Source organism: Lissotriton helveticus, chromosome 5_1 (assembly GCF_964261635.1).
Source record: "Lissotriton helveticus chromosome 5_1, aLisHel1.1, whole genome shotgun sequence".
NCBI lineage: Eukaryota > Metazoa > Chordata > Amphibia > Caudata > Salamandridae > Lissotriton > Lissotriton helveticus.
This window is the reverse complement of record NC_136065.1, coordinates 1,904,521,644-1,904,536,616: the sequence shown is the minus strand read 5'-3', so window position 1 is coordinate 1,904,536,616 and position 14,973 is coordinate 1,904,521,644. Positions and strand designations below refer to the sequence as shown.

At 45.1% G+C, this 14,973-nt stretch overlaps 1 protein-coding gene and 1 long non-coding RNA gene across 8 annotated transcripts in view; one reads left to right on the top strand and one right to left on the bottom strand.

Annotated features, from left to right (window-relative positions):
- ACLY (ATP citrate lyase) overlaps window positions 1-14,973 on the bottom strand; it is a 362,794-nt gene that overhangs the window by 133,720 nt on the left and 214,101 nt on the right. For 2 of the 7 annotated variants that reach the window (XM_078645433.1, XM_078645434.1), the window contains exons 14-15: window positions 12,961-12,990; window positions 6,371-6,400 (exon numbers count right to left, since the gene is read on the bottom strand). The exons of 2 other annotated variants lie outside the window; for them this stretch is intronic. In XM_078645433.1, the coding sequence (XP_078501559.1) occupies window positions 6,371-6,400; window positions 12,961-12,990 (60 nt within the window). The remainder of the gene's footprint in view (window positions 1-6,370; window positions 6,401-12,960; window positions 12,991-14,973) is intronic. 3 more of the 7 variants (XM_078645435.1, XM_078645437.1, XM_078645436.1) reach the window with 2 other exon arrangements.
- On the top strand, window positions 3,994-5,639 carry LOC144755973 (uncharacterized). The gene is made up of 6 exons (XR_013594999.1): window positions 3,994-4,117; window positions 4,238-4,337; window positions 4,459-4,542; window positions 4,647-4,759; window positions 4,870-4,928; window positions 5,257-5,639. It is a non-coding gene; the product is annotated as an uncharacterized LOC144755973 (long non-coding RNA).

Sequence of the window (14,973 nt, the reverse complement as noted above, 5' to 3'; positions counted from 1 at the left end):
CACTAACATGCACATCTAACATCTATATGTTTGTGCGGTGTAATTTGCTTGGGCTTAGGTGTTTTTGTATTTATATATTTGGACCTCTCCTAGGCCTTTTTGTTCAAATCCATAGGGCAGGTACCCGTTTTGCTTTTGATGTTTCTTTCCCCGTCTACCTGCCTTAGATTGATGTGGGGTCCCCCTCTGTATTGAAGTTTCTTCGCAGCCCGGTGCTGCGGGGGTTAGTGTACCTGATTCTCTCTCCTGGACTCCAGTATTGTACTTGGTCCCCGACTAGACTTGTCTGAACCCCTGAATCTTTTGATTGATTGCTGTAAATTCTGTCATCCCCCCTGACGCCCATTCCATTTCTCTCCTCCCCCATCTTTTCCCCGAGCCGTACCCCGGAGCTGATTATATATATAATCTTTTTTTCCCCCTCGTGAGATTAGAGCATGGAGAGCATCAAAACCTTCGGCTTCTCCGATGATGACTACGCTAAGATGGTTGGCGCTACATCTAGTGACAATTCCGCCTTTCTTCCCCCTAAAGGATTACAGGGCGAATGGTCCAAACTTCTAAACCTGCGCAAAAAATCAAAGCGCACAGAATCACATGCCAAGTTTATCCTCGATTATCTGAAGGCGGGCACTATACCGATAGGCCTTAGAGTTAGAAACATCCCGGGCCTCTTCATAGAGATTAGACAGTTCCTGGAGAAATGGGCTCTCATCTCCAACAGATGCTCCAGGGACTGGATGATGCTCATAATTGAGACAGCCCGCCAGATTCTAGATATGCTCGCTAAAGAAATCGAGACGCTTGAAGAAAAACTAAAATCAGAAGATGCCCTAGACCTAGCTAAAAAGAAACTCGATGAAATTGAGGCTGAATTAGACTCCTTCTCCGAGTATTTACTTAAGAGGAAAACGGAAAAGTTTCGCAAGGATATCCGCCTCTTCACGCAAGAGAAGGCATATCCTTACCTTGCTAGTAATTTTTATAGTGCCTCCAACAGTGTAGACCAACAGAGTGGCCACCAAAACTGGGGTAATCGACGCGTAACCACCTTTTCAGACACCACTGACTCCGGCGGCGAAGATAACCACAACACCAACTTTGATACCCATTATGACAGTAATTATCCCCCTCCGGGCAGACCGGACAATACTGACAGACCCTTTCGATCCAATCGTTTTTTAGGGAACCGCCGGGGGAATTACAAACCAAGGAATCGGAACCCGCACAGTGGCAACTACCATCAGGGTCCTCCCCAACCATATGTCCAGACTCGACACCAACAATACTGGACAAGGTAAAACCAATTCCGGTCTTTAACCTGTCCACCAATGATATGACTCGGACACGTTGGGCCTGTTATCGAGGGGTCTATCCTTTGTGCCCACCACACGGTTCAATAAATTTGAGTTTCTGAGTGATCTTCATGCATTCTTCAGAAAAATACGTCTCAAGAAATTCTTCCTGACCCATCCCTCACCGGAGGATAATGATAACAAGTCGGGCCTCAAACCCCCGTCTAATTTTACCCCCAACCTGGAGGACATAGGTCATGAGGTCGGGACCTTTGAAAAAACAGTCATCCTCAAAATCAATAGGATGTTTAAATCTATACCTAAGGGATCCCGCAACCTCACCAATACCGAGGAAGAAACTCTCAAGTCCCTGAAAATTAATGACACCCTTACTATAAAACCTTGTGACAAGGGTGGGGGTATCGTCATTTTCGACACCCCCACATACACTGAAAAAATGAACACCCTCTTGTCCGCCACTGAATACTACAGAAAAATAACTAGGAACCCGGAACCTGCTCTCAAGCGTCGTATCTTACAGATAATTGAGAGAGGAGTCCATAATGGTCACATTTGTGATAAGGAAGCTGAATTCCTTACTCCCACATTCACCAGAATGCCGATCATCTACGGGGTCCCGAAGACCCATAAGAATCCCCATGACCCCCCTCTTAGGCCTATTGTATCCATGATTGGATCCGCCTTAGAGCCACTATCCAAGTACATTGATCGATTCCTCCAGCCCCTAGTGGGAACCCTGAAATCCTATATCAAGGACACAGGCCACTTTATTTCCAAGGTGGAAGGAATTACCTATCAGCACAATCGGCAACTCCTGGTCACCCTAGATGTGGAGTCTCTTTACTCCAACATCCCCCAGACCGGAGCACTGTCCGTTGTACAGAACATCCTAACATCTAACCCCCAAATCGAGAATGCCAGCTTCATTATGGAATGCCTAAAAACGGTTCTAAAGGAGAATTATTTTGAGTTCAACAACAATTTTTACCAACAAACAGGTGGAGTCAGCATGGTGGCTGCGTGTGCACCCAGCATTGCCTGCCTGTATATGGGAGAATTTGAGCGAACCCATATATACAACGAGATGGCCCCATTTTTCGAAAATGTGCGCGCTTGGTCCCGTTTTATTGACGACGTGTTTTTTATCTGGGAGGGGGATGACACCACCCTGATTGAATTCATTGCGTGGCTCAATCTTGCTGACCCTAACCTCAGGTTCACCAGCCATTTCAGCCAAGACAAAATTGAATTCTTGGACCTATGGGTCGGACATCATAATCAGGCCATCACGGTATCCCTGTTCACCAAACCCACTGCCCGCAACACCATTCTTCAATACGGCAGTTACCATCCCCGCTGTCAACGTGATAACATCCCGTTTAGCCAATTTCTCCGAATTAGAAGGAATTGTACAGACATTAGGGACTTCCTAACTGAAGGGGATATGCTGAAGGAGAAGTTATTACAACGGGGCTACCCTTACCGGCTGGTCAAGGAGAGCTTTAAACGGGCCAGATACTACAACCCTGATTCCATGTTTGAACCTAGGAACTCCACCCCTAAGGAATCGATTGTCTGTATCACGCGACACTCCACTGCCAACAACCAACTCAGACAGGCCATTAACTCCAGTTGGTTTCTTTTGAATTTAAATCAGGACCAAAATTCTCTACCCAAACCGATCTTTGCATTCAAGCGCAACAAAAATCTTAGAAACCATTTAGTGAGAGGCAAAATGCGTGATCCGAAACCATTGATCCAAAGGTCCATTGTAGGCCCTGACCCTATCACTGGCAACCACAAATGTGGCAGATGCCAAGCATGTCCAAACGCCATAGGAGGAAATGTGATCCCCACACCCACCCGCAGTATAAATCTCTCCACCATGACCAATTGTCGGACGACTAATTGTGTCTATATTATCCTATGCCCGTGTGAAATGCCATACGTAGGCGAAACGAGCAGGGAGATAAGACTCCGCATCGGGGAGCATAAATCAAACATACGTATCGGCAAAAGGGGAGCCCCCCTTGTCGAACACTGGATATCCCTCGAACACACTGAAACTGACCTTAGGTGGTCCATATTGGAAAAGATGCAAACTCCGGCCGGCACTGACCCCACACTGTGGAGAAAAAAACGAGAGGTCTTCTGGATCTTTTTTCTCAATAGTTTGGAAAAGGGCCTAAACGAGGAATGCCCGTGGGCCAATGCACTACTGTAAACTCGCACTTCGCCTTGAGCTTAGCCGTATTCTGTAGACAGGGGCCCTGTTGGAATCCGAGTCCCCCTTTATGGTCTATTATTCTCTTGCAGGAACCCAGCAATAAATAGTTTTCGCGGAGGTTCCCTTGCCTATTGACAGATTTCTTGCACTATTTCTTTCCTATTACCCTGTATGTGATTCATCCTGGGAGTAATCTTTACTCCAAATTCAACTTTTGTTCCTAAAGCTGCTCGCTGGAATTCCCCTCTACCATTGTTCCCCTTATTCTTTGCAGTGCCCCATCACTTTCTTGTGCCCCCCTTCATGCCATACTATGTCGTTCTATCCCGAAACACGTTCCTCTTAGCCATTCCAAGATGGCCGCCACAGTTCCCTTCTATTAAGCGGCCATCTCTAACCATCATCCATCTCTATGCCCCCGTGTGAGGTCGCGCGCCCTCGCAGCTGACTGCCATCACAGCGTTTAACCCACTATATATAGAGGCGCCCGAGTAGTGTAGCCCTGCTCCGAGACCAGCCGTTTCAACTTCTGTGGAGTCCGCCGACCGGGACGCCCGACATGATGCGACGCTAAGTAAGTTGACCGCCCTGAGTCCGCTATGCCCCCTTGCGCTTGTCAGCCAGATTTGTAGATCTAATCACTAAGGCTTTCTCCTGAAAACCTCTCAGTGACCTTCACCGTTTATCTTTTTAGTGCCTCCGCTGATCCCCGCAGCCTAGAACTTGCCAGGACGGACCTCTTCTGTCCCAATAACAGCAGAGGGATCTTATTTCCATCCTTGATTTCCCTTCGGGTAAGATTTCCAGCTCGCGCCCCCCGCCCACGTAGTTCCACCTACGGCGCTAGTGCACCTATGCTGTGTAATTCCTTCCTCAAACCTGCACTTTCTTTTTGTACATATATTTCCTGTACAGGTTTCTATACTTCCCTGTACCGGTCGGCGGCGTGCTCCCCCCTCCCTGAGAATCCATCGAGGAGAGTATTCCCTGCCACTTCAGGTAACTGTGCCACCTCCACCTAGCGTGATTAATTAAATCCAGCGCCCCTTGCTCTTTTAAACTGGCATCCCGCATTTTTCTGAGCAAGCACTGTCTTTTAACAGGGTCTCTGCGCATTCCACGCGCCCCAGGATTCCATCAGCCTCGCCCCACTTGAGCATATCCCCGGGGGCAGACCGCTTGAGAATCGACTTAGGAGAATCCCCCGCCATCGCTGGTAATTGCGCCTGTGTGCATCTTTATCTTGCGCAATTGTCTAAACTCAGCACCCCATGCTCTTATCTCTGGCACTGTGCACCTTTATGAGCTTGCTCTGTTCTTTAACAGGGTCGTCGCGCCTTCGACCTGCACCAGAAACGCCATCAGCCCTGTCATACCTGAGTCAGGTAAACTCTTTTTAAACCTTACATCCTTAATGTGTGGCATTTACATTAAATTAATGGGCAGCCCCCATTCATATCCCTCTTTCCGGTCATTCCTTGCCCACGAGCAGTCCCAGTTAAGCATAGCTTTTAAATTGTTATCCCATTGTCCCCCCTTCGTGGAAATCAATATTTGTATGATGTCATGTATGTGCTCTGCAAGTCTAGTCCTGACCGCCCACAAACTGGATGTCCACAGTCTGAATGTAGATGTGAGCCTATTTTGTTTACACCTAAACCCTCGCAAAAATGTACATACACCTAACCATTGTTTTTAATGTTTATTTCACAGAAATCCTACCTGTTTGTGGTTCCCCTTCCGCCCTTCCACTGTGCCCTGATGAAGGTGTAGTCCCGGACGGGACCATACACCGAAACGCGCGTAGGCGCTTTTTCCTATTTTAGGAACCTACCCGGACCTTGAACCATCGGTCCCCATGTTATCTACAACCATCATCGCTTGGTGCTGTTTGATTAGAGAATGAATGCCGTATGAATGTTGTTGATATGCTAGAGCGGAATCTGAACCACCATTTACTTATTTTTATTATTGTGTTTATTTATCTCAGTGTAGGTTAACCCACGAAATATATTTATGTATTAGTTTATATAAAAAAAGCAGTCCCTTGAAAAAATTCATTCCTGAAAAATAAATTTTGATACTAAATGAATAAACCGGTTTGTGCGGTGTAATTTGCTTGGGCTTAGGTGTTTTTGTATTTATATATTTGGACCTCTCCTAGGCCTTTTTGTTCAAATCCATAGGGCAGGTACCCGTTTTGCTTTTGATGTTTCTTTCCCCGTCTACCTGCCTTAGATTGATGTGGGGTCCCCCTCTGTATTGAAATGAGGTTGTATATTGCCTGATCAAAACCCCATCTAAGATATCCAAACGCCTCAGAAGGCAAACTGAAGTGGTCTTGTAGTGAAGGTCATCTAGATTAGGGTGGCAAAGAAAGTTCGTGACCAAATATGACTTCAAGAAACTTAAGGCAAAATAGAGTCTTGATGCTGCAAATGGCAAGTCTCTCAGTGCCTTCAACTGCAGAATCAGAGATCAGAAGGCAGTGTGTAGGCTTGTTGAGGAAGTCAAGCTTTCACCGCACATCTACGTGGGAGGCTAGGAAACTACTTGCAAAAAAATACAGCTATAGATTCTGCATCAATTTCCATTAGTTTTTCGGTCATCAATTTGTTTCTGCACCAATGAAAGACACTGGTAGACACCAATGAGCCTCAGAGAATCCTCGTTCCCAAAAGGAGTCAGAATGACAAAAGAATTGACAAACACCAGTCACATGAGGACAGATCAGACTGGGAAAACACCGCAAATGTTCGGGAGAGGCAAGAAAATGATGAGCCACCAGCAAACCAGAGACAGGTAGCTAAACACACAGCTTGCCTACCTGGAACTGTTCCTGATGCGGTCACTGAATCTGTTAAAGAGAGAAGGACCAGGAAGTCATACGACAAGCAGCAAGTTAATAAGAATTCATCTGGGGAGGAACATTGGCGCTTGAAGGGATTGAACCTAATCTAGGATAGGGAGAGAGGACTTAAGATCTTTGGTCATCACAGACCTTGGCAAACATTTCTACCAATTCTTTACCATAGTAACCCTTGCAAATAGCAAATTACCCTTAATTTTAAATAACTGAATAAGCTAACTGTAGTGTCTCCAAAGGTTAATAACATTACTGGTTAATGACATTACTACAGTCACGCTTGTACTGCTCTTGAGGATCCAAAGCATTATAATAAGTACATCTTTGAAAATATATGTTGACTTTTTTTTTAAACCTTTCAATCCTCAAACTTTAACATACAAGAATCCAAGGACCACAGGCTTTTACATTGGTGCCTCGTGTATACTACATACAGAGAGCAGTAGGAGTCTATTGACCCGTCCCCCCATTAGCCAGCCTCTCAACAGCAAAGAGACATGTAGAGCACTATCATGCAAGTCGTCTGTTTGCTAAGACTACACAAACAGTCAGCAGCATGCATATGCATTTGCATTCTGTATATTGCAAAGGAGATGGCTAGAATCCAAGGTGAGCATTAGGAGCTACGCATAGAGTAAGTAATGAACTAAATAATAGATTCCACTGCCAGGTGCAACTTTTAAGGCTACCCTAGCTCAGGAGCTGTTTTGTTACAGGTATCGCCACCAGCCATGATCATGGTGTAAATGAAGTGTAGACTACTCCATGGATAATCTGTGATCATAGATTTCTACAAACAGCTAAATAAAATGTGTGTCTGTGTATCAACTGATTAATGTAAGTCCGAAGAGTAATGTATATATGTTATTACTTGGGTCTTTGGTACAGTACCCCTTCACTTAATGGCTACTGCAGAGAGCTGCACAAGACCAAGAAACATGTACAGAACAAGGATTCCAAGAACAGTGAAAGCCCATTTAGGCTGCAGGAGAAATCCTTACTGACATTATTCAGTCATGGGCATAGGTCCGGTCTTTATTTGAATGACCTCGAACAGCTTTATTTTGAGAGGTTTTAGTCAGCGCAGGTACATTTGTTCTGCTCATTGGCAACAGAATAGCATTCCAGAGTTTGAGTAACCGGAAAGTGGCTGATCACATTTTATTTTCAAATGCTAAAGGGCATTGTTCCAGAAGGTCATGTGCCCAGTGCATATCATTTGGAACTTAACCCTTGACTTCATGGAAGCCAATAGAGGCTTTACAGGGCTAGTTTGGCAGCATCTTTTTTTCAGAGGTTCAGAGACATCCATTGTTGGGAAACAAAACCAACCCTGGAAAAAAGCTTGGCCGGGCCCCCTGGGAGCTGTTTGCTAGGGCAGGTGTTGGCCGATTTTGCTGCAAAAACATCCCTGTAACAAAAACGGCCCCCAGGGGCACAAAAACGCCCCCACCCTAGCGGCACACCGGGAAAACGCCTGGTGCCCCCTACGGCCAGTCCGGCCCTGGGGACATCCTTATAGTCCCATTTTGAGGTTTCTGCAGAATATCTGCAAGCCTTTTTGTTAGAGCAGTAAAATAAAATGTAGAAATCCAATCGCATCATCACTAGACCTCTCATCGACTACACCATGTGTGCAGTCTATGGGAGTGGCAGGATTTTCCAAAGCATTGATAACCATATATTCAGGCAAGAGATCACAGCATCAAGACTGAAAAACCTTAGATTCCAGGCCTTTCCGGAGAGAGTTGAATGCAAACATCTACCCCTAATCTGTCTAAAACAAGTACTTTGTGGATGCAGGTTTTTACTCACCCAAAGGCGGAACAGTGAGCCCTCCTAGATAAATTTCACTAGTGAGGAGCTACTGCTGGCTCTGCCTGAAAAGAAGAATGGCAGAAGTGCTGCTAGTTGAATATTATGAAAATAATGCTGTATTGTTACACAGTGTACTTCTTAGGGTGTATGCTACAGAGGTTCGAATTAGCATCTCCGTGTCCAAATGCGTGAGGCAATAAAAGTGGTGGTCTCTAAACCAGATAGGGATCCTTTGGACTTTATTGCTTGCTATTCATGCTCATCACTGATATAAAAACCCAGAGCAAGGTTGCAAAAAACAAACCATTGAGATGAAAATGCTCCCTGATGCACATATATCAACCAGGATTTGTCCCTTAGAGAAACAAGATGCTAAATAGGAGATGCTTTTCATTTAGAGGGCAGTGGGGTCAACTATGCAATCACTGCACTGGACCTGGAAAAGGCATTTGACACTGTAGAGGAGATTCCGGATGGCCACGTTGCAAAGCTACAACTTCGGCCCGTATAATCTAGATTGGACCAATCACATCTATTTGAAACCCACGGTTTGCGAAAAAAATCAACAAACTATCTCGCCTAAAACAAGCAGTGTCACTTTATGCAGACAACATATCTATGTTTATCTGTGACCTAATATCGGCCACTCCAAGTTTGTTGAGACAACTCCAGAGGTTCACTGAACTTTCGAATTTGGTCAGGAAATGATGTAAGTAACGCTTTCCAGATGGGATGCTTGCAGGTAGAAAAGTTACTCCACTCAACCATATTGGATTGCCATGGCAGTAGGGTGCTCCTCTGCAGTAGCAAGTCTTCCATACACGTTAATGTATTCTTGTGTGAACAGTAGCGCTTGACAGACTTGGTTGTTCGTTAAGCCTACAGGGAAGGCTGCTTACAGCCTCTACTGTTGGAACCACTTTTAACTGGCAATATAAATTCTCACAGAATATATCTGACACCATTTGTTCTGCAGTGGATCTATCCTGACACACCGAACTCCTGCATGACATGTCATGACAATGCAGATACCAAAGCACATGATCTGGGACGGTCAGGTGATACAAATCATCTGACACATTGTTATTCAAGCACTAAGCCCAATGGTTGGACGTTTAGTAGAGATTCGTTTTATTGCATGATTGGCCTAAATCTGTGATGAAAAATGAAACCTAGAATTCCAGCAGCATTTATTTTGTTAATTTGTAGAAGGATCTCCATTCACGGATTATAGTCAATGAGCTCATCCCTGGTGAAATGGCAAGATGATGCAAGGGAATGTACTGTGGCAGAGAAATGCCATATGCTCAGAACTCACACAGACCCCAGACATTACTAAAATTAGTGAGACAACTGGTTAAAGAACTAAAGCCCCCTTCCTCAATTATATGCTCCCACGTTGAATGACAACCAGATGCAGAACAAGTTTGTGTTGGAGATGCAGAGCATTGCTAGTCCCCTTTTCGCTCCTCCTGTCATTGTACTGAGCACCGTCTTGTGTAACTGTACTGAGACAGTCTTTGTTCTTCATTATTGAAATCCTAAAAATATATTAAGAACAAAACTAAGCTGCACAAATGTCATGGAGTACCAATGCAACATGTGACACAGTGTCTCTAGCAGTCAGTGCTTCGTATGGGGCTGCCCTTATGCAATCATAACGCAGTGAGATACCAGTACGTAAATATTTTTGTAGCCATCTCGGGGATGCCCGTGTTATGTGCTGTGCTCTGTAGTATACCTCCTTCCACTCCTTTACCATTAACTGCCCTCCCAAATCTTGTTCCCAGCATTTCTGCCCTGGGGTCTGAGCTGTGGGTGTAGCGTGTTGCAGGACACTATAAAATTCAGTAATGAGGCATTTGTATGTGGTTTTGGTGATTAACTGTTTCTTGAATGTGGTGAGATGCTGTTGCACTCCTGGGCGCACCGTAGGATGCATTACAAAGTGTTTAACCTACAGGTATCATAACCTCTCTGACTCCGGGAGATCTTTGTCTGCCTGGAGTTGATTAAAGGGGCGAGGTCCCTCTTTATCGAAGAAGTGGCCAACGGATCGACAACCAGCACTCTGCCAGCCCTAGAATGCACCTTGGTCAAGGCCGGGTGCGAAGTGTGTGTTGCCTACCACTGGTGTGAGCAAGGAAAGGAATGACGCCAGACCCATGTGGGTAGCAAAGTGGTCCCACACATTAAAGATGGCTTTAGTGGCTGGGGAGAAATAAAGCCTCCCGCGCTCTCTGCGAGCGAGACAAGAAAGGAACCTTCCATGGAGAAGTTCCAACTCCAGCCCTACTCATGAACAGCCAAGTTTTCTCGGACTCCTCCCTGGACCATTCGACCATATAACAGAGCTGCACTGCTTGATAATATTACATCAGATTGGGGGATTTCCAGGCCCCCCCTCTAATAGAGGTCGGGTAGGCCAAATCTCTGCTAATGTGAGGCCTCCCCTCTGCTCATACAAAGCGATGCATCTGCAAGGACTGCATGTCTGTGGGAGGCTCAAGCAGGAGCGCCTGGAAGAGCATGAGAATCCTCGGGAGAGAGGTAATCTTCAATGCTGCTACACAGCCAAGCTATGAGAGCCGGTATAGTTTCCACTGTGTCAGATCGCTCCAAATTTGCTGATTGGTAGTTTAGGGTCACCATTTCCTTAACAGTCAGGGCTACTTCGATTGCCAAGTAAGGGATAGTCATGGTTGCTATTGGATCGGATAGCGTCGGGCCAGGTGAGCCTCAATCTCCAGAGGGACCGAGAGGTTTAGGGCCTGCAATTTCTGGATGTTAAACTGAAATTCCGCTGCCCAGCTGAAGGCCTCCATTTCAGTAATGAAGGCCGGAAAGGCCTCCTTGTGGTTGTCGAGTGCTACTATAACATAGTCGGCATAGAGGCTGATTGTGTGCACCTCTCCACCAAAGGCAACACCAGTTATGCGAAGATTGTCAAACACTTTTTAAGCAAACAGAAAAGAGCAGGGGTGAGCGTGGACACCCAGTCTTGTACCTCTGAATAAGAAAGGGACTGAGTTTGGACCGTTCACTCGTACAGTCGCTCGGATTGGCCATAATTACAGAGTACCCAGGGGCGGAACCAAGGCCCAAAACCAAAATGCCCAAGTGTCGCCGCCAGCTATGGCCAGTGCATCGGGTCAAATGCCTGTTCGGTGTCTATGACCATCATGGAGGATGGGACTGTGTCGGAACCTGTTATTGCATTAAAGAGCCAGGTCAGAATCGGAGCCAATTGCGTACAGAAAGTTTTATAAAACAGTGCCAGAAATCCATCCAGCTCTGTAATTTAACGAGTTTCAGTGTTACAATGGCTGAAATCCCCTCCTCTATCCGGATCAGGTGAAGTTGGCTTGGTACGCCATCAACCGCAAGGTGTGCCCATTTCCAAGGCAGAGGTCTGGGCCCTAAGTGGGGAGAGGTTGTTTTGAGTGGAGTAGAAGCGGTAGAAGCATCACCCAAGACCTCTGTGCCATTCCGAGTCAGAGAGGACTCCACCCCATTTGCTGGTCGTTGTGCTCTGGGTTGGCTGGTCTCCAGAAGAAGACACGTCTGCGTAATCCCTTTAAACGTCACTTTATATGAATCAAAAGTAATGGCTAACTGGTGCTTTTGAAAATATACCACAAGTCTTTATAGTGAAAGTAACTACCCTAAGATGTGATGAGTCTGTGGTCCTCATTCAGCCACCTCCTCTCTTCCAGCTCAGTCTGGTTATTTTGAGCTCCAAGACATCTATCTGGTACCAGTACCTTCCTATGCATGTAGAACAGGTAAGTCACTCAAGATTTCATACGTACCAAGATTTTCTATCACTCAGTTTTATTAAACCAAATTGAATAACATGATAGAATTAGAAATATTACATGTTTTTGCAAAGTTAACAAATTGTTGCTCCCCTTAACATTCAAAAACCTATTGTCCACAAACGCCATGCAGCCCTGATCCAACTCACTGACCCTGAAGAAAAGTATTGTACTCGCAAGCATGCAGGGAATAGAATTTTGAAACACTGATTTTCTGAGAGCAGTCATGGGCAAGGATGAGTGGAAGGATGAAGCACATCAGTCCTGGCACACAGAGCCTACAGTTAAATTGGGAGAGATTCAGGAAGATGACGTATCTTGGCCACTAACATGCACATCTAAGGACATGGAGCATGAGGTTGTATATTGCCTGATCAAATCACCCCATCTAAGATATCCAAACGCCTCAGAAGGCAAACTGAAGTGGTCTTGTAGTGAAGGTCATCTAGTTTAGGGTGGCAAAGAAAGTTAGTGCTCAAATAGGACTTCAAGAAACTTAAGGCAAAATAGAGTCTTGATGCTGCAAATGGCAAGTCTCTCAGGGCCGTCAACTGCAGAATCAAAGATCAGAAGGCAGTTTGTAGGCTTGTTGAGGAAGTCAAGCTTTCACCGCACATCTACGTGGGAGGGTAGGAAACAACTTGCAAAAACATACAGCTATAGATTCCGCATCAATTTCCATTCGTTTTTCGGTCACCAATTTGTTTCTGCACCAATGAAAGACACTGGTTGACACCAATGAGCCTCAGAGAATCCTCGTTCCCAAATGTAGTCAGAATGACAAAAGAATTGACAAACACCAGTCACATGAGGACAGATCAGACTGGGAAAACACCGCAAATGTTCGGGAGAGGCAAGAAAATGATGAGCCACCAGCAAACCAGAGACAGGTAGCTAAACACACAACTCGCCTACCTGGAACTGTTCCTGATGCGGTCACTGAATCTGTTAAAGAGAGAAGGACCAGGAAGTCATACGACAAGCAGCAAGTTAATAAGAATTCATCTGGGGAGGAACATTGGCGTTTGAAGGGATTGAACCTAATCTAGGATAGGGAGAGAGGACTTAAGGTCTTTGGTCATCACAGACCTTGGCAAAAATTCTACAAATTCTTTACCCTAGTAACCCTTGCAAATAGCAAATTACCCTTCATTTTAAATAACTAAATAAGCAAAATGTAGTGTCTCCAAAGGTTAATAACATTACTGGTTAATGACATTACTACAGTCACGCTTGTACTGCTCTTGAGGATCCAAAGCATTATAATAAGTACATCTTTGAAAATATATGTAGACATTTTCTTTTAAACCTTTCAATCCTCAAACTTTAATATACAAGAATCCATGGACCACAGGCTTTTACATTGGTGCCTCGTGTATACTACATACAGAGAGCAGTAGGAGTCTATTGACCCGTCCCCCCATTAGCCAGCCTCTCAACAGCAAAGAGACATGTAGAGCACTATCATGCAAGTCGTCTGTTTGCTAAGACTACACAAACAGTCAGCAGCATGCATATGCATTTGCATTCTGTATATTGCAAAGGAGATGGCTAGAATCCAAGGTGAGCATTAGGAGCTACGCATAGAGTAAGTAATGAACTAAATAATAGATTCCACTGCCAGGTGCAACTTTTAAGGCTACCCTAGCTCAGGAGCTGTTTTGTTACAGGTATCGCCACCAGCCATGATCATGGTGTAAATGAAGTGTAGACTACTCCATGGATAATCTGCGATCATAGATTTCTACAAACAGCTAAATAAAATGTGTGTCTGTGTATCAACGGATTAATGTAAGTGCCAAGAGTAATGTATATATGTTATTACTTGGGTCTTTGGTACAGTACCCCTTCACTTAATGGCTACTGCAGAGAGCTGCACAAGACCAAGAAACATGTACAGAACAAGGATTCCAAGAACAGTGAAAGCCCATTTAGGCTTCAGGAGAAATCCTTACTGACATTATTCAGTCATGGGCATAGGTCCGGTCTTTATTTGAATGACCTCGAACAGCTTTATTTTGAGAGGTTTTAGTCAGCGCAGGTACATTTGTTCTGCTCATTGGCAACAGAATAGCATTCCAGAGTTTGAGTAACCGGAAAGTGGCTGATCACATTTTATTTTCAAATGCTAAAGGGCATTGTTCCAGAAGGTCATGTAACCAGTGCATATCATTTGGAACTTAACCCTTGACTTCATGGAAGCCAATAGAGGTTTTACAGGGCTAGTTTGGCAGTATCTTTTTTCCAGAGGTTCAGGGACATCAATTGTTGGGAAACAAAATCAACCCTGGAAAAGAGCTCAGCCGGGCCCCCTGAGAGCGGTCAAGCTGTTTGCTAGGGCAGGTTTTGGCCGATTTTGCTGCAAAAACATCCCTGTAACAAAAACGGCCCCCAGGGGCCCAAAATCGCCCCCACCCTAGCGGCACACCGGGGAAACGCCTGGTGCACCCTACGGCCAGTCCGGCCTTGGGGACATCCTTATAGTCTCATTTTGAGGTTTCTGCAGCATATCTGAAAGCCTTTTTGTTAGAGCAGTATAATACAATGTAGAAATCCAATCGCATCATCACTAGACCTCTCATCGACTACCCCATGTGTGCAGTCTATTGGAGTGGGAGGATTTTCCAAAGCATTGATAACCATATATTCAGGCAAGAGATCAAAGGATCAATTTGAAATGGGTTGAGGATACAGAGGGTTTCACAAGACTGAAAAACCTTAGGTTCCAGGCCTTTCCTGAGAGAGTTGAATGACAGCATCTACCCCCGATCTGTCTAAAATAAGTACTTTGTGGAAGCAGGTTTTTACTCACCCAAAGGCGAAACAGTGAGCCCTCCTAGATAAACTTCACTAGTGAGTAGCTACTGCTGGCTCTGCCTGAAAAGAAGAATGGCAGAAGTGCTGCTAGGTGAATATTAGGAAAACAAT